This window comes from Pteropus alecto, unplaced genomic scaffold, assembly GCF_000325575.1.
Source record: "Pteropus alecto unplaced genomic scaffold, ASM32557v1 scaffold61, whole genome shotgun sequence".
NCBI lineage: Eukaryota > Metazoa > Chordata > Mammalia > Chiroptera > Pteropodidae > Pteropus > Pteropus alecto.
The window spans coordinates 23,320,830-23,341,162 of NW_006434835.1; the positions used below are offsets into that span (position 1 = coordinate 23,320,830).

The 20,333-nt window shown below is 34.4% G+C and overlaps 2 protein-coding genes across 4 annotated transcripts in view; one reads left to right on the top strand and one right to left on the bottom strand.

Annotated features, from left to right (window-relative positions):
• NDUFAF7 (NADH:ubiquinone oxidoreductase complex assembly factor 7) overlaps positions 1 to 8,998 on the top strand; it is a 14,217-nt gene extending 5,219 nt beyond the window's left edge. For all 3 annotated transcript variants that reach the window (XM_006910393.3, XM_025045682.1, XM_015588253.2), the window contains exons 5-10: positions 1,981 to 2,194; positions 3,381 to 3,439; positions 4,133 to 4,243; positions 6,368 to 6,511; positions 7,548 to 7,721; positions 8,246 to 8,998. In XM_006910393.3, coding sequence (XP_006910455.1) covers positions 1,981 to 2,194; positions 3,381 to 3,439; positions 4,133 to 4,243; positions 6,368 to 6,511; positions 7,548 to 7,721; positions 8,246 to 8,461 — 918 coding nt within the window. In that variant the 3' untranslated portion in view covers positions 8,462 to 8,998. The remainder of the gene's footprint in view (positions 1 to 1,980; positions 2,195 to 3,380; positions 3,440 to 4,132; positions 4,244 to 6,367; positions 6,512 to 7,547; positions 7,722 to 8,245) is intronic.
• Positions 8,999 to 9,858: 860 nt separating this feature from the next.
• PRKD3 (protein kinase D3) overlaps positions 9,859 to 20,333 on the bottom strand; it is a 53,608-nt gene continuing 43,133 nt past the window's right edge. Inside the window, exons 15-19 of the mRNA XM_006910395.3 lie at positions 17,733 to 17,894; positions 17,403 to 17,501; positions 14,923 to 15,190; positions 13,527 to 13,612; positions 9,859 to 12,684 (exon numbers count right to left, since the gene is read on the bottom strand). Of these exons, the coding sequence (XP_006910457.1) occupies positions 12,511 to 12,684; positions 13,527 to 13,612; positions 14,923 to 15,190; positions 17,403 to 17,501; positions 17,733 to 17,894 (789 nt within the window). The 3' untranslated portion in view covers positions 9,859 to 12,510. The remainder of the gene's footprint in view (positions 12,685 to 13,526; positions 13,613 to 14,922; positions 15,191 to 17,402; positions 17,502 to 17,732; positions 17,895 to 20,333) is intronic.

Sequence of the window (20,333 nt, forward strand, 5' to 3'; positions counted from 1 at the left end):
GTAATTCCAATTACATTAGAATTAAGAAATTTTTGTTCTTTAAAGAAACTAGGAACTTTTCGTTCTTCAAAAACGTCATAAAGAGAGTGATGAGACAAGCCACAAGTTGAAGAAGTTATTTGCAACCCATAACCAACAAAGAACTAGTTCCTTTAGTCAATAAGTTGACAAATAACTCAATAGAAAAATCAGGTGAAATATGTGAACAAGCTCATCATAAAAGAGGAAATTCAGATAGCTAATAAAAACAAAAAGATGCTCAGACTCACTGGTAGTCAGAGAAATGAAAATTAAAATCAGCGAGATACCACTGTACCCTCAAAGTTAGAAAGTGTGGCAACACCAAATATTGGTAAAGATGGGGAAATGTAGAGCTTATAAGAGTATAATTTGGTGCAACTACTGAGAAGCTGTACTGTATGACCCAGCAGTTATACTGCTAGGCATATGTGTATACCCTAGAGGAACTTGTGCATGTATGTACCAGGAGACAGGTACAAGAATACAGCAGCATGACTTAGAATAGCAAAAAACTGGAAACAACCCAAATGCCTATGGGTGGGAAAATAGATCAATAAATTGTAGTACAGTCTGACAATGGAATACTAGGTGCTGTGAAAATACATGAAATCAGAGTAGACTGCAACCATGTTCAACATGGTCCTCAGCATCTTGTTGAGTGAAAATAGCTAATTTGTAAAGGAATTCACTTCATATTATTACATTTATATGAAATCCCCAAATAGTCAACATTAAATACTATATGTTTGGTGACACAAATATATTAACATTTATAAAGAAAAGCCAGGAAATGATGAACTTATAATTCAGAATGGCGATGACATCTGAGGGTGAGGGAGAACATGGGGGCTTTAAAGGTAAGGGTCATGTCCCATTTCTTTAATCAGATAGTGGGTATTTTTCCATGTATTCTATCATTTTTACCTAATTTATAAAAATGTTAAAAAGGAATATTGTTTGTAGTACATGATAGGTAACTATTAAACTTTGAAGTTTATACTTATATCTCTAAATTGGTAAAGTCATTTGCATATAAAATAGTAAGATTCTCAATACTTTTGTTGTTGCAAGTACTTGAAAATCAGGCTCCCAGCTCTTAAAATGTATAAAGGATGCTTCCCTAGATGCAGTCTAAGAACTCTTAAACAGCCAGAGAATTTAAAAGTAATGTAAAGAAAATAGGCAAAGACATAATTATAGATTTGTTTTCATTTTTGATCATACTTTCTGAAGGATTTTTCTCTTGGAAAGAAGTTTTTCCATTTGTAGTTTCATCTTAAAACTAAATTTGGAAAATCATTATCATTCTGTAATTGCATATTCAGGTCTCAAAAGTCAGCAAATACCAGTGAAAATTAAATTCAAATGAAAAATATCGATGTACTTTATGCTTTTGGCATTGAATTTTTAGCATTAAAATATTGATAAAATATTAGTATATTCCTTTTTTCTCATGTTTACAACAGTAAAAAAATTTGCATAGCTAAAAAAAAATTGAAAGTGTGAAAGAATCCCAAAGTTAAGCTGTTACTGGTGCTGTTCACATTTGATTTCCTGAGAATACAGTTTAATCATCTCAAAGAAGAGATTATTTCATAGACATGGGAGCTTTATAAAATTTAGGCTATATACATTTGATTTTCTTGGTCTTTTTCCTGACTCCCTGATCAGAATCCTTGTTTTATTGGATGCTTAATCTTTTATTTTCATTTGTTAATCATAATTCTAAATTTTATCATTAGGAAACAAAATTGTGTTCTGTTCCTTTCCTGTATAAACTATATTTAATAACTCTAACAGGTTATGATTCTCATAGACTGCTGGACAGTGGCTTGTGTGAGGAACAAATTTTTCTGGAACCAATTATTCTACTATAACTTGAGCAAATTACTGAATTCAGTGGTTGGAAAACCTAAAGTCTGCTCAACACATTCTGCCAATTTTTCTTTTTCTACTTAGGTATTCAGTCAGCTTGGATCTGTACTGAAAAACTGTGACATTTCAATACATTTGGTAGAGGTCAGCCAAAAATTAAGCGAGATTCAAGCATTAACACTGACTGATGAGAAGATCCCGTTAGAGCAAAGTGCTGGGTCACCAGTATACATGAAAGGTGTTACTAAGTCTGGGATTCCTATTTCCTGGTACCGAGATCTGCAGGATGTTCCAAAAGGTAATGATTTTACATCGATTAATGAGAGAATTTTCATCACAACCCCTGAAAGTAGTGATAGGTGACCACAACCTTGTAGAGCAATATACAGATAGTCCCAACTTATGATGGTTTGACTTAGGATTTTTCAACTTTACAATGACATGAAAGTGATATGCATTCAGTACTTCGAATTTTGAGTTTTGATCTTTCCCAGGGCTACTGATGTGCCGTAGGATATGCTCTCATGATGCTGGGCAGCGGCAGCAGCATGATTTTGCTCAACTGTAGGCTAATGTACGTGTTCTGAGCACGTTTAAGGTAGGCTGGGCTAAGCCGTGATGTTTGGTAGGTTAGGTGTATTAAATGTATTTTTGACTTAACAGTATTTTCAACTTAAGATGGATTTATCAGGACATAACACCATCGTAAGTTGAGGAGCATCTGTAATAGATTTTGTGCGCCAATTTCCTTACCATAGAGCGTAGTGAACTACAAAAGGGCATTGTATTAGAAAATAAAATTGCCTAATGTGAAGGAACAGTGAATTTCATGTGGTTTTACAAAAACAAAACCGAAAACCAAAACCACAATGCACATCGTTGGTGTACTTTTTAGTTTTTCTCTACCCCTTAGATAGTACTGCTGATAAGCAGCCTAGGGTAGCAGGGACTGGAGGAAGCAGTGTTAATAGATTGATTTATTTTAATTATTTTATATTTTGAACATCCTTACTTGCCTAAAGGCAAGCGGTGTGTTGCAAGAACATCTCTGCACTCCTCAGGAATCCTACATCGATGAGCTCTGGCTCAAACTTGAGGTGGTCTCATCTTGGGCAAGACACCTCAGCTGTTCCTGGCCTCAGTGGTCTCAGATGAATTTTGGAAATTCACGTCTTTTTCAGCTAACAAATTTGAGTTCTAATTTTTTTCAGGCCTAGTGATGAATAAGAGTAAACTGATAATTGAGATATTTGGGCTCTCTGACCCTGATATATGGAAATGAGAATAGTAATAATTGATCCTCTGTACTCTCTGCAGAGTAAGTTTGCTGTGAAGAGGGGGATAATTCTGTGGTAGTGGCGATTATGGAAGCCTCATAGGTTCCAGTACAAAGAACTAGGCATTTTACTTTTTGTTAATGTGCAAAAGAGCCAATTATCTTAAAAATACTTAAACAATATTTTTTTTGTTCTATTTTTAAATAGCATACAGCTTTTATCTTGCACATGAATTTTTTGACGTTCTTCCTGTGCATAAGTTTCAGGTATGATGGAAAAAAAGTCATGTTTATAATTGAATAACAAAGAGCTTTTTGTTGTAAGAATAAATATTTATGGCATTTAATTATTCAGTATATGTACATATTTGGAATTTCTCATGAATGTGAATTGAAAGCAAAAATGAAATATTAAATAGGATTCTTAATTCTCTTAAGATAATTATTAAGAATTCTTAATTCTTCTGATAAAAATAAATGAGAATGTAAGATGGTAAATAGCTATAGAACAATGAAGGATTACTTTTTAGCAAATATTTTTAAATTCCAAAGATTAAAATTATTCATTCTTTCTATGAGGAGATTTAAGATTTTGTGATAATGTATGTGTACTGGTAACTTCAAGGCTAAGAGTATGTATTACTATGTAGTAATTTATTAGCAAAAGCTTCTGATTAGTCTTCCTGAGTCTGTTTTCCATTTTGGGGGCACTTTTCATGCTTGTTTTATCTTCTACAGCTTCATCTCTTATTAAACAATATTAATAGTTTGCATCTATCAGTCTACTCACATTGTTTAAAGGAAATGAAGTAATGCCTTTAATTTTAACTGGTAGAGTGCTAAGTATTACTTATCTATCTTATTTATGGGAAGAGGAGAAAACTGATCGTTATTTTTGGTAGAGGCAATTTTGAGAACAAACTTGGAAAAATATGCTTTTTTGCATTATTTTGTGTTTAGAAAACACCACAAGGATGGCGAGAAGTATTTGTTGATATTGACCCACAAGTTTCTGATAAACTGAGGTTTGTTTTGGCGCCTTGTGCCACCCCAGCAGAAGCCTTCATACAAGTAAGATTAAGTTTTTTTTCTTCTTAGTTTGCCAGTCAAATCTTCAAAGTCTTATTTTCTGAGTCACTATTTTAGAATTCCTTTACAGAGGGAAGGAGTTGCTGGCAACATGTGAGGTGTTTTTTATTAATTGTGAAAAGTGGAGAGGATCTAGAGTCAGGAGACTAGGTTAAAATCATTTCTTAGCTGTGACCTTACTGTAATGTAATAAGAGAAAGAATAAGTGCTTATTCAGCAACTACCTTCTCTATTTACCTATCAAATGTTGGCAGTATTGTCTCTTGAAGGATGGTTTGATGTCCGTGAAAACAATGTAGTATACTGTACAGTAACAACAGTATTTAATGAGTGTTTTGTATGTGACACTCTGTATTTCCTCATTTAATTCTCAAAACAACTCTATTTTATATGTTTTATTATCATTTTCTTTGGGCTAATCATAGAGCATGCCTTTTTTCTTTGCTTTCACCCACATCTAAATTTGATTCTAGACTGCCAGAATGGCAGATTTACTAGTTTTCTATTAAATTTAAGGAATAAGCACAAAAGCCTGTCTATCTTGGGGTTGTGTGTTAAGGTTCAAAAATAACATACTTCTCGGGAGTGTTTAGGCTTTAGATTGCCTATTTTATTCCTTTTTTACCAGCTCAGGAAAAAAAGAAAGATTTCATTTTGCCATAATTAAAAACTGCTGCTTCAGAAGTTATCAGTTTTTAAAAAGCACAGGAGCTTTTCAACATTAATCTATGAATTAAGTTTCTTTTGCAAAGCTTAAGTAAGTTAAAACATCAGCCGAAGCATTTGTGAACATTTTGTATTTTCATCTTTTGGCTACCGAATTTTACCTGAGTGAGAAACAAACTTGTAAAACTACCAAGAGCTAACGCCCTGGCCCTGGGAATTGTGATTCCTTTCAGTTCTTGACTTGAGTAGCATTCACTTATGAGAGAGGGAGTAATGATTTTCCCTCTCATTTGAATGGGGCAAATGGTAATAGAGACTGTCATCTCGAAGAGCAGTCTAAAATAGAAAGACTGTCAGCATGGTATACTGTAATATATCAGCTTATGCCTGAAGTGGCTGACTGCATGGTTTTTATAGTTAAACCACAGTAATTTATTTAATAGCACTGGAGACTAAGTGGTTTGTTGTTTCTTTTAATCCTTGACAGTAATTCTAGTACATGTATAATGACGAAATGGACTCTGAAAGGCTTAAGTAATTCATCTCTAGTAAGTAGTAGGAAGAGCTGAGATTCAAGAGCTGAGTTTTCTAACTCTGTATCTGTTAGACCTGCGCTATTGTAGGCAGAGATGTCAGGGCAGGTCACTACTTCATTTTTATATGGTGTTAGGAGGGAGCAGGTGTTAGTGTACGTTTTTCTAATGAAGAAAAATAAATTTTCCATTATCTCAGGAATTAGTGAAATTTCATATATACTAGTCAAGTTGACAAGTATTAATATCTGACATTTTATTTTTTAAGCTCATCTGCACTTATTGAGGACCCTTAGTTAATACTCAAACGTCTTGGGAAATAAGGGCCTCAGGTATATTGGCCATAGTTCATTAACTGATATTTCTAGATTTAGGGAATATCATTAGGTATACCTTTAGCCCCAACAGAAGGTATCATAGTTGTTTAATAGGGTCTGCTTTTTTATATTGGCTTTATGTCATTTGTTCATTTGGCACCATTTTTTGAGTGCCTGTTATGTGGCAGGCACTCTTCTGAGCAGACACACAAAAAATCCCCTTTTCTATGCTTTCAATCCATTGTAATATATTTATGTGAATTATAATGTAGAAGTAATAGCACCATAAGTAAAGTGATAATGTACTTGGCCACCTGGAGGGTTGGAGGTCATATGTCTTTTTATAAAAGGGATTAAAATTGAAATGTCTTTGTAAGCTTAGTGGATGGCATCAAAGATCCAGGAAATTCTGTATAATAAAAAGGATGTCATTGAAAAGTTGAGTGCAGGGAACATATACTGGGAATGAATTTATTTTTATTGTAACTAAGAAATGCTCTTCTTAAAAAACCCTGAAAATAAAAAAAACGCAAGAAACCCTAAAGAAACAGTTCTTTTAAAATATTTTCTTCCGACTGTTCCCTTACCAGCACGATGAAACAAGGGATCACGTGGAAGTGTGTCCTGATGCTGGTGTTATTATCCAGGAACTTTCTCAGCGCATTGCACTAACTGGAGGTGCTGCACTGATTGCAGATTATGGTCATGATGGAACTAAGACAGATACCTTCAGGGTATGTATAATTCAGTAACATGACTTATTAGAATTTAACTGTTTAATTGGTATGATTTACTTAATTATCAATTGTTAGGTTTGAACTCATTGAAGATCTTTATCTTTGGTTTCCACAGAGCCTAGCTTTGTTGTTTTATATTATGTTATAATTAATGTTAATTGCTGTTATAATACTCTTAACTCTAGATCTTATTCCTAAGCCTAAGTCAACTGTCCAGCTCTCTTTTAAGTAGGGCCTGAATTGTCTACATTCTTCCTTAAGTTGTAGAACCTAGGTTTGCATAGATCCTAGTAAGCATCTAAATAATACAAATGGAAAGACCATCTTAAAATTTCCTGCCCCTCCATTAAAAAAATTGTTTTTGGCACTTCTTTGCAGATATAATGTAGCTACTGTAATCAGACTTTTTCTATCATATTTTCAGCATCTTTTCCTCTCCAGATGTATTTTTTTTTGTTGTTTCTTAAGCAGCCTCTTAAGTTCTTTGAATATGATCAATTGTTTACTATACTTTAATTGAAATACATTTAACTAAATGCTTTTATTCATATTCTAAATCTGTGGTTCTCAATTTGTAACTTTATTATACCTAAGAAAAACCTGGAGTGTTTGTTAAAAATGCTGATTTCCTAGTCTTACCCCCAGGATTCTGATTCACTAGGTCTGAATAGAGCATGGTAATATATTTTCAGGTGATTCTGACTCACAAAGTTAATGGATATACTTTGTAAAACACCATCTAGGTTTTAATAACCTGAAGTCATCTGGAGAAATTAATGAGATCTCCCCCATTCCATCACCATGGGCATAAATGAAAATGTTATATAACTGTCAAGGGTATTACTAGGTTTTCCACATAGCAGCTCATTTCAAGAAAAGGGTTGCTACTACATTTTAAGAGTTGGTAAACCACTGACCTAGGCCATATATTTTTTTAATAGTTATGTAAAATGTACCAAAATGACAACATTTCTTTAATTTTGACAATGACACCATAAAACAAAAACTCACCATTTAAAAAATTATGTTCAAGGGGTTTTGTGGCCACAAGCTTCATGATGTCTTAATTGCCCCAGGAACAGCCGACCTAACAGCTGATGTGGACTTCAGTTATTTGCGCAGAATGGCACAGGAAAAAGTAGCTTCTCTGGGTCCGATAAAACAACAAACGTTTTTAAAAAATATGGGCATTGATGTCCGGCTGAAGGTAATGATTTGTTTCACTATCATTAAATATTTTAATTTCACAGTATTAAAAAAATGTATTTTAAATAATAAGTTCACCTGGCCTTAATGTTCTTGTAGTTTACCAGAACTTTCATCTTCCAGTCTTCTCAGCAGTGTAGAATTTAGTGTAACCAGATGCCTTGGGGGTGGAGCAGCCTAAGTTTCATGCATCTTTATATGAGGTAGAGTTTTAAGACTTTCAAATAGTTTCACATTCTTTAGAAAACTTGTCCACATTTTGGGATATGAATTTTTGTAACTGTTCTGAGGACACTGTAACCCTTCAGTGTAGATCAAACCATCTGGGAGTATTTGTTAAACATTCAAATCACAGCAACATTTTGGGTCACAGCAACGTTTGTTTTTAAGAAGCACCCCGACTTTGAGGCAGGTGATCAGAAACACATTCTAAGCACAGGTTTATCGAATAGCTAACAGTCATTAGTATTGCTGCAGATAATTAGAAATCCTGTCTTGTTTTTACTAAGAAATTTTTTTTTCTAGGTTCTTTTAGACAAATCAGACGAGCCATCATCAAGGCAGCAGTTACTTCAGGGGTATGACATGTTAATGAATCCTAAGAAGATGGGAGAAAGATTTAACTTTTTTGCCTTGCTGCCTCATCAGAGACTTCGTGGTAGAAGCCATCAAAGGAATGACCGTCAGTCAAAACCCTCTCCATCACCTGTAGCTGGGTTTAGTGAACTTGCTTGGCAGTGATATTTCAGTTTGGACTTTTTTACCCTCAAAGTCTGCCCAAGAAACAAAAATAGAGGGAACACATTTCATGTATCATAGGTAAAATAAGTATTAAAATATTTTATCTCTTCATAGCCAATAAAAATAGCCCACCTTATATACAACTAAACAATGATCTTTTAAGATTGTGTCTGACTCCAGGAACAAGTGTGTGTTCTCACATAGGAAACAAGTTATCATGAAACTGAGCTTCCTTTAATGAATAAAGCTAATTGCTAAATTTTTATTTTATTTCGAAAAGTAAACATGAACACTGATTAGTTTAATAAAAACTGGAAAACTGCCTAATTGGCCATTCACAGAGGACTGGTTAAATTATCCATGTATTTTTAAAAATGATGTAGAACAATATATTGTGACATAAGTTCTCTAAGATTTAGTAAGTGAAAAGAGTAGGGTGCAAAATGTTTTAGTTATGATTCCATTTGTGTTGGAGAAAAGCTACATTTAAAGAAATGCTTATCAGTAATTCCCGAGAAATAAATATTTTGGTGCAGACTGGTTGTTTTCTGTTTTGTGATATTTACTTGTACACAAGAAGGAAGAAAAGGATGCCCAATCTGGAAGTGAGTTTTTGGGGTGGGAAGAGAATTTTTTATTTGTTCTCCTTTAAGGTATTTGAATTTTTTACTGTATGCTTCTATGAATTTTATAATCAGAAACAAAATTAGATTTAAAAAAATTTTAAAGTCACCTGACATGTACATGAAATATGAGTTAATGTAGACTACCTAGGAGAAATAATTTTCTCAATTGAGCTAATTTTCCCTTATTTTCAGATGTCAAGTTTTAGTTCTCATTTTTTGGTTCACAGAACTTTTAATATCGTACACATGGAGTTGTGAGGAATTGTTATATTAGCAACAAATTTCAAGTAAGATTAAAGGGATAGAATATTAGCCATGTGTCTTGAACTTATGGCATAATTATATTGGCAGAGTTCATTGGCAGAGTGATGAACTGATGCATTTTACTGCTTCTCTGGCATAACAGAACCGAATTGGTAAATGGAGGCCTTATTTTTCAGATGCTGTCCAGACATGGGTCATTCCTAGTCACCCTTAGTTCATTTCCATATTTATTTTCTTTTTTTGAAGTCTTGGGAGAACTTTTGGAAGATGAAAACGCCCATAGTTGGCTCATCCCAATTATTTAATAGTTTTTGTAATTAAGGGGAAGAGTCAGGCAATGCCTTATATCATAAAACCTAGAAAATTTACTTAGATAGTAGGTATTTATTTGTCATCTGGCAGTTGTAGTAGACTACCTGATGGTAGTTCCTGAAAAATTTATAATTATTCCAAAATTTCATTCCAAGAAATGAGACCTCTAGATAATTACCTCAAATTTCATATAAAATTGTAATAATGAGTTGTTTTTTATTTTAGGCCGTTAAAAAAGTCAGTGTTCTTAAATATAGCATTAGTTCCATTTACAAATACTATTTTCAAAATAGTTCTTACCAAGGCCTGGGAAAATAACACAACCAAATAAGCTTAGATACCTCAACTAGTGATAGGTGCAGGTTTTCACATGGAAAAATATGGTGATATGGAAATACATTTTATTATTAAGCTTCTTTGAGAATATTTACAAAAAGTGGGATGTAACAAAAAGATATAAAAATGTACTGAACAGTGTCATTATAGACTACTTTGTACATTATCAAATGTTTCTCACAATTATTTCTTATACAAATGACTTCAAGACAAAAAAAGGTTATGCAGATTATACAGTATCTGGAGTAATTACTCAACTCCAAATTATATGACAGTGCTTTTACAAATTTAGAAAACTTAGGCATTCAACAACAAAAAGAGTGCAATTAATTTCATGGCTTGTAAAGATTGATTATATAAGTATAGCAAACAAACATTCCAGTTAATTTTCACCTTATGCAATAAAACCACAATAGGGTGCCTAGTGACTCAGGTTATTCCATTTTAGCATGTTGATATGGACAGACTTACTTTGGAGAAATTTGGGGAAATCATCTTCTATACTTGGGAACATACATTTCTAAAAGGCTTTGCAAAATTAATTTGATTTTTGAAACTTCTATATGAAATACAGAGAGACATTGTGGATATCTCCTGGAGATATTTACGGGGAAGCAGTGTAGCAAAATGGTTAAGTGGATAAAAGATGGTCAAGAGCCACTCTGCCTGGGTTTAAATACCGTGTAACTTTTAGGAGTTATTCTCCATTTGCCTCAATTTCCTTATCTGTGAGATGGGGTTCATTATGCTGTCATGAAGATAAGTTAACATGTGAAGAGCTCGGAACACGGGCACTGCAGGTTTGCTACTACTCTCAAGGATATTTTTAGGTAGTTTTAGGTAAAGGAATAGCTTCAGGGATCTCAAAAGGCCCTCCACTCAGTCTTAGTTTGTTCAAATATGAACAATCTTTTCCTCTGTCACCTCAAATTCAGTGGGTAGTGATAGTTAACACTTTTATATTTATTGAATATTTTCATATCTGAGCTTCACAACACAGAAGGTAGAGGCAAGAACTATGATACTCTATTTTATAGACTGAGACACTCAAGGCTCAGACTGATTGTCACCTGACCAGGCAAACACAGCTAATAAAGAAGGGAGCCAAGACTTAAAAGACTTAAACCCAGATATTCTGACTCCATATCTTCTGCTCTTTTTGGAGGGGGCGGGGGGAGTTTACAATGATTACTGAGGAATGAAGAAACAGCCATTAGATTTTATAAGTGGATGGTCCCAGACATTAAACTTTTTTTCTTTTTTTGGGGCGGGGGGAGGTGGGGGTTAACTATTAGTAACTTCCAAAAAGCTATGAAAAAGTCTAACCTCATATATATGAATAGAAAAAAATTTCTTTAGCTGGCTGCTGGAGCTGAAATGTTAGAAAAAATATTTTCTTTCATTTGCTCTGCTGATAATATAGCCCTACCCTTATAAACTATTAAGTGTTTCACACTCAACTGCACCCACTTGTACAAACTGCTTAAAATAACTGATTTAAAAATATTCCAGATATCTGTAAAGCCTTCCAATAACCTAAAGGAAGAAAAAAAGGATACTATTCGCTATTCTTTCCTGTAGCATTAAATGACCCTGCAGTGGCCTTAATTTTAGTATATACTTAATTTTCTTCTTCAAAATATTCAGCCCTGTGTAAAGAGATAAATCGTACAATTATAGATCTACACCCACTGAATATTGGAATCTAACTGGCATCACAGTGATGTCAGTGGGAACATGAGTATTTAGCAGCAGATTTGAGCTACGAGAAGACATACGTAATAACTCAGCACTCAGACCAGCAGTCCCTACTCCTGTTTTTGTAACATCAGTTGTCCCACATTTACCTTAGAGGCTATTGTAATATACTCATAAAAGGTGACAATTTTTATGTTGTAGAGAGCATATTCAGAGTCTCAGCTCCAAAAAGGTTTTGGAGTCTTGGTGGACCTAAAGAAGAAAGGTGAAACAGTCCAGCACTCCTTTTCCAGGAATCTAGGAAAAACCCCTCAGTGCCTCTCTTTGGTCAGTTAAACAAATGTTTAACAATCTTATAGCAAATCACATGCTGGTAGCCTCTCAGTTATCTCTTAAATGCAAACCTTTTTAGTAATCAACCTTATAACTCTTGCATGATTTGGTTAAGCTATGCAATAACTGGACTCTGGCTTGCCCTTTTGTCTTTTAAAAAAAAATAATACAAGAACAGGAAAGGGAGGATAAATTAAGTGCACTATTGTACTAAAGTGAAGGATTAGGAAGAATTATATAAAAACCAGTTATTGCTTATAACAGTTTATGAAAAGCTTCATCTTGGTTCCATTATGTGCTTTTATTAGTCAGTTTGCCCTCTTGTACCTACTTATGAACTACAGTATTGGTGTCACTGATTCCTTTATTTCCTCATGTCTTTGCATCCTTGCAGATAACCTCTAAAAAAACAACAGTTGTGTAGCAAAATATCAGGCCATAAAATGAAATCCTCCCTTACTGAAGTTAGCTCATTGATAACTAAGGATCTTCTTCCATATCATCTGGATTGGGAGCCATAATGAAGTGCTTTGGGTATACAAGGTTGTGTGTGTATGCATGTATTTCCCAGCGGGCATCATCACTTTCGTGTGTAATGTAACGTTCTCCAATGCGAGTTTCAAATTCTCTAAGGTCAAGCCAAGTCTGATAGTCCTAGAAAAAAATGAAGTGATTATGAATCACGAGCAAAATGCTGTCAACCATTTTTTTTTGCTTAGCACCCTAGTCATATAATTGACAACCCCTGCTCATAAGTACTTGTTACAAAGTGAGTTCCATTTGTAATATTTTAAATTACCAGTGTTGAAGATAAATACTTTTTCAAATTTAGAGTCCCTATGAAGTAACTAGTTTCTAAAGTTAAAAAAAAAAATGCCTCAGGCTTGAGGTGACTAATAATAATCACTAAAACATTTTGTTTTATACTATGAAAGGCCTTATATATACCTTGCTCCTTGAAACAGGGAAAAGTGCTTAGAATTTCTATTAGGATAATTTGATAATTGCTGAGAGTAACTGACTGCATTTGTTTTGAAGTTAATTCTACTCCTAACTCCCTTTATAATAGTTCTAAAGCTTTCTTTACTCTGAAGCTTGGGAGTATCTTTTGACAAGTCTATGCAACAGCCTTTGGAGGAAGTAAGCAAAACATTTCGAATGGCATTTCTGATCTCTCTGATGCAAATATAAATCTTTTAGTCAATATTTTAAAAGTAAAATATATTTGACAAAATGTCATGCTTATCTTACAAAAAGGTGAAGTGAACACACAAAGCCCTATAAATGACTAATTCATTGCTTTTGGTTCTGCATTTTAATGGTGTACTGCAAAACTTCCAGAGATTCAGTTACAGTACAAAGTAATCAGTGAAGAACACTTATGTTATTTTAAGACATGCAGAATCTGTTGATCTTAGAGCGATTTCATTAGGTAAGAGAAATCACAATCATCTGTTCAAATGAGGACTGCCAAAGAAAGATACACATTTTTTTACCTGTAGCCAGGGATGACTAAGAGATTTGTCCACACTGAAACGTTTTCTCATCTTCACTTGAAGTAAGTTGTTTATCAAGTCAATTGCTAAGGAAAGACAAAATCAGATACATGAATTTGGGTGTATGAAGTATCCACAACCTGTGACTCTGCCTAACATGTTAGTGATCCACAAACGTTTACTAAATTTACAGTGTATACCTGTTTTATTAAGTTTATTAAGGAGGCAATATAGAGTACAGGTTAAAAGTAGACTGGAGCCAGCCTGACTGGGCAGAAGTTACTCTATCACCTTTTCTGTGTGATATGGGGTCAGTTGCTAAATTATACTCTGCCTTAGTTTCCTTCATCTGTAAAATGAAGATGACATTAGTTTAATATATATAAAGGGCTTAGAATGGTGCTTAGCACATAGCTCTAAGAATTAACTATTATTATTTTAGGATGAATAAAACCGACTGATTATAGGCTGATTTTTTTCCCCCTCCAATGACATACTGCTTTCTAATCATTGCTTTACCTCTACAGAAGTGCTCAGATTTGGGTAATAACTTATTACCAAAAGTTCATACTATATACATTTTAACAAATAGTTCATGGTGTTTTGGTATATGTGGTGAGATCTTGGCATATACATTTTATCCAGTTTTTTGGAGAAATGGACAAACTGCAAAACCAAAGCAACCATATAACTACATACTGACTACATACAGCCCTATAAAATGATACAACTGAAATACTGATACTAAGGCCTGGACCCAGAGATGAGCCAAATGAAAGACTTATACTAGTTCTGTTTCTCTTCTGTATACCACTTAAATAGCAGATTTTCCATCAGTATTTTAATTACGAGTCTCTCTTTGTTCCAAATACTCCAGACTTTGATCCATTGTTCCACTTTAAACAGTGGTCCACCATGTGCATCAGGGAAGGCGCTGAGTCCCTGAGGAACTGGAAGTATTTCAATAGGGAGGAGGGACTATAGGCAGGGGGAAGGCCTCAGCAAAATGCAAACACTAGTTCAGAAGAAAGTACACAACCAGGTTTGTGGAGGGGAGTAGTGAGAGATGAGGCTAGAAGCAAGCTTGGGCAGTATCACACACCTACAGCAGCAGCACAGAGGCCAAAATGTTTGAGAGCAGATTAGACGAAAGCAGTGTTGGCCTGAAAATGGATTTGGCAGTGGTTACCAGGAAAGACAGTTAAAAAGATATTTTAGTAGTTTCAAAATGAAGCAGTTGGGGTTTGGATTAGTGCTATGCCCCGGAAAATGTTAAGGAAGAGTGCCCAGAAACTGGTAATTGAATTTGGAAGATGAATAGAAGATATTAAAAAGAGGCTGATTTGGGATCACGAAGATTTTTAGACAAAAGGGCACAGCTACAATTTTTTTTTACCTTCACTAGAAATTTCTCTCCATGGATTTGGTGGGTACATAAATGCAGCATTTTGGATTTGGTCATTTATATCTTCATCTTCATTAAAAGGAAATGTGCCACTGAGGCTCACATAGACGATGACTCCCACTGACCACATATCTAAAGAACGGTTGTAACCTTTGCTTCTGAGAACTTCAGGGGCTAAGTATGCTGGAGTTCCTACCACAGACCTTCTGAATGACTTCTCACCAATGATGCGTGCAAAACCAAAGTCACACAGCTTCACCTGGAATTCAAAGGATGGTGTTGATTTTATATTTTACATATCAATCTCTATATACATACCTGTCTCTAACTATGACAGTGTATCATTTCAGCACACTTGCCAACTATTGATTATGAATATCGAATAACTGTAGACAGGGAAACTAAAGTACCTTTTCCCAAAGGCAGACACATTTATAACCTGTGATCCATTACTAACATAGTATGAAGTGCTTTCCTAGTACTTATTTCAAAAAACCATTTTTGAATTCTAGCTTCCAGAATGCCAAATGCCAGACTGGTGTTATAAGTGTTCAAAGTTTTTTTATGAAATGGAAGGTGCTGATGTTTTATCATTTGGCTTTTAAGGAGATCACTTTTCTATCATATGTGAGCAAGAATTATGTTTCATTTTTGAATCCTCAGTGGACTCACAGTGCCTGGACACATACAGGTATTTAACAAGCATAACTACTAATGTGGCCAGTAGAAGAGCAGTGCTTGAGAGTGCTTGAAAGAATAGAATTAACTGTTTTCTATGCCTGTGGAACAAATTCTTGCTAGTCGGATATTTACACTTGAAAAAAGTTGTATCTGAAGGTAGCTACAGTCACCACCATGTCCATTTGGGAAGAGTGTTCTGGAAGTGAGATAAGCTTAGCAAACACAGAACACAACTTGCTGCCTGTCTTCTAGTAGAGGTTTCGATTTTGGTGATGAATGATGCATCCATGCTGAAAAAGCCAAGTACTTTCTGGAGGAAATGCCCTGACTCACAAAACGTCTTCAAAAAAAGCATTAATATAAATTGAGAGAAAAGGGATTTAGCCTCTACAATACCAGTGGTACAAATCGTGACTGGAAAGCAAAGATGAAAGTGTATTCAAATGCTGCTTGCTACTTATGGGATAGGGACCCTCATACATGTTTTTATGATGATATTTGTTCTGTGTCTTTATTAAATTTGGGTACTTTACTTGAATCTTTTAAGAACAGGGATATTGACCATGAAAAACTGTGAACTCTTTTATTTTTTTGTTAAATGCCATACTTCAGCTAATATCTTGATAAAGGTAATGTGGCAGTTTGGTACCTTATTTAGCATGGCCACAGCTAGCACTTGAGCAAAAAGGACTATCAAGTAAACAATGTTATTTTCCCTTCTCTTCTAGTGTAATAGGAATCACTAAAGCAGAGGTGAGAAAGTTGGAGTTTTAGCCTTAGCTGTAGGAGTGTGCATCCTTTGCCCACACTGTTTTGAAGGTCAAGTGAGATAACATATGGAAGCACTTTATTTAAAATGTAGCACCAACTATTAGGGAGCCCTTTTTGACCTCACAATGACAATCACTTCTAACCACACAGACATTATAATAGAATATGATTACTTCTTTAAAAGACCTGTGTAATTTCTTAAAATAAATCTTTAAAAGACAATTTGAGTTGTAGTTACCAAGTGAGATACCATCTGCTGTTTTTATTCTAGCCATTTGTCTAGTTGTACATATTTTGAATGTATACATCAATAGTTTGTGGCAACAGATATTCTAGCTGTTTGGGAAGATTCATCAATGATATAATCATGAAAAACACTGAGAGGTACCATCAACATATATTCCTCAGAACAACTTTTTCAAACTGTGAGTTATGACCCATTTTTTGGTTATGAAACAAATTTGGATCAATACTTTTTATTTAAATGAAATTTGAGTAAATAAATCAGTATGTCTCACATAGGACATACACCAACACACACATATCGTCATATGTGAGCGCTGGTGCTGACAGGAAATGTAATTCTTATGTAGGTTTTGGTGAAAATATTTGAAATACAGTACTTTAAAGAGGAAGAAGAGTCGGCTACCTGCCTCAACCAAACTCTAGTTATTTCCCAATTCAGGGTTACCCCTAAGATTGTTTTATTTTATGGGGTATTTGTCCTGAGCACCAAGTACCAACCAACCCTAATTTTCCCCACTTCATTCTCAACCCACGAAGACAGGTAGATTGCAAACAGTCTACATGCAAAAGGTATTCCTTGTGATCTGGTTAAGTCTGAAACATCTTAATGAAAATAATATAATTAGTAACATCTGAAGTCAAATTATTCATGTATTAACCCTTTTATTTCTGTAAAATGGTTATATAGTTGAACTTACAGCACTGCCTTTCATTACATAGGTACTTCATAACGTTGTCGTAACGATACTTAAAAAGCTCAGAGGATATCTCACCTGAGGAAATGGCTCTGCCGATGCGAGCAGCACATTTTCTGGCTTTAAATCACAGTGCACAATATTCTTAAAATGTAGATTCCTCAAAGCAACAAGTATCTGTTATTGAAGGAAGATTTTTTTTCAACATCTGAAAAAATCATAGCTAAACCCCAATCTGACCCCTTGAATGGTATAGTAACATGAAAAGTCCAGTTCATCAAGATTTTACAAAAGGTGTATTTCTATTTAAGGTTAACAATTCCCATACTGTCCCAATAGGTAAAAGCATGACTATTTAATTCTCTTATGTAGTTTTTAATTATCCTCTAGTTCTAAGAGTTAAAATACCTGTGTCACCATGAATTTAGTAATTCGTTCCGGAAGTCGACTTTTCTCACTGGAGAGAATCATTTCCAACATATCTCCATGCAGCTTTTCCATTACGACAAAAACGCGTTCTGGGGTTTCAAACATACATTCCAGGTTTACAATCCCAGGATGGTGTAAATTCTGAAGAGTTGCAGGATTAATTGTATGAAATACATGGCACAGAAAGAAAAATAGCTTAGAAAAATAATAAAAGCAAAGAAAACAAAAAGGATCATAGATTCTGATTTTTCCAAGTTCTGGAGAGTTGATGCATGAGGGAAAAGAATATCTCCCCAATTTGATCATGTAATTCCCCCGGTCCATTACTACGTCTTTTTCTTCCTCATCATCTTTTTAATCTTCCGATACTAACTGTAGGCTGTCTATGAATAGGCACCAATTGCCAATCAAATTTTGGCCAATTACAGGCGTTTGGGGCTGGTACTTGTGAAGGTCTTTGCTCAAGATATGGTTTGGTTTAAATGCTGATTTGGTCTTCCCTCTTACAGACTCAGCATCTTTACTTCCATCATCTCAGGTTTCTCTTGTCTCTTGAGCACTATTATGTTACCAGGGTTGAACCATACAAAGATGAATCTGATACTGTTTCTGTAAATAAAGCAACTTATTATATTGGTAAAAAACAACAGCAGCAAAAAAAACAAACAAAAAACTTACTTTAAAGCAGATTTGAGAAGTCGGCCATGTTCAAAAATGTTCAATGGCTCTTTATTTCTGGACATAAATATAAATTCCTCTGCTTGGATTGTAAGACCTTCAAAAATCTGGCTTTATCTTCTCTATTCTATTTTAAATATGCTCTACTTACTTGCCCAAATAAGCTTTATATTCCTTACTAATAGAAATATATTTTTCTTATACTTTCTCATTATGTGTACCTAATTACGCTAAGAGGGCACCTTTTTTTATGGCCTGAGGCTGAGCTCCATCTTTAAAAGGCTTTTTAAATTCACCATCATCTCTCAATTCCCCCTGTTAAGTGTCTTAATTTTTAATAATGTTACTACTTTTCAGGACTACTGCAGTATTTCCACTATGTGGATGCACCGATACTTTATCCCACCGTACAATATGTGTGTATGTATCTTACTCTGTAGCCTCATAAGCTCCCTGAGAGCAGACTGTGTCTCAGTCATTTTAGCTCAATGTCTGAAACACGGTTGCATTTTTTTTTTAAAAGTTTAGAAAATGAGTAAGTGCAAAATATACATTGTTTACTTATCAACTTAAAACAATTTGATGTTCCAATTTATGAATCAACATGCCATTCCAAGTAGCAAAATAAAATTGACAATTTTTTTTTTACGGTAGATAAATGAAAGTGAAATAGCCCACAGTCGTGGGTGTGATAATTGGCAATTAGCAGTGGAAAATTCAGAATATAACTTTAGTCAACTCAGAGTTGAAAGTTTGGCTAGCTGTCCTCCACACAGTTGTCTCTCTCTTAAGGTTCTTTTTTCACCCACCCTCCTTTAAAAACACACTCATGCAGACACAAAAATAGAAATATAACATTCTTCTCTCTAAACTTCTTCTATTTGTTTAAATGTCCTATTTTCTTGATTGTTTTGGTAAGTTATACTTTCACAGAGAATTAACCATTGCGCAGAGCAGTATCTTAAGATCCCCTTTTTGTTTTCAGTATTCATGGTCATCTCGAGATATTTTTATAATTTTTTTGATTAGGTTAGCTACTTATTTTATTGTTATTTCCTCCCCCATCCCCCCACCCCTACCTACTCCAAGAGAATCTGCTTTGGATATGTTTTCTGTATTAAGTTTATTTCCATTTTTATCTTTGTTAATTCCTTCTGCTTTCCTTAGGCTTACTGTTCATTCTTTAACTTCTTAAGTTGGATTCTTAATTCATTTATTTACATTCTTTCGTGGTCATTATTTGAAGTTATAATACTTTTTCTTAGCGATAATCCAAAGCTCTGATATTCAGTATTTTCACAATTATTTTCTAAGTAGTACTCTGAAATCTTCATTTTGCTCTTTGATTCAAAAATTAAGTGTAAAAAAACTTTTTTCAGGTGGTAGGGGAGTTTTTTGAATATTTACATATTCAAATGACGTTATTTGGTATAGTGTGATCTGCACTCTTCCACTATTAAAGCACCCTTTTCAATTCATTTAATGTGTTTTCCTTTAAATTAAATCTTATCAGGTCATGACCCCTTTGGCTTTCTTCTACTTGAGAAGGTGCCTAGAGAGGATATCACACTTGTAGATCTCAGAGCCTGCAAAAACAATTCTTATTGTGGTATTGCTTCTTGCACGTACCCTTGCTCCATCTCCATTGTTTCTGGAAAAACTTCTACCTATTTTGTAGGTCTGAATTCTCTTCTATTTTTATTAAAGACAGTATGCTTTTCTTTTTAACATTTTTCTTGTAGTGTATGATTTCCAAGAAGGGAAAATGCTGAATTTATACAATGTTCAAACTAGAATTTCCCTCTTATGTTTCTGATAATGTTTCCCCATTTATGCAGGTAGTCATGAGAGTGCCACACCTTTTCTCCCACTCCTCTACTACCCTCTTCAAGCAACAGCAAA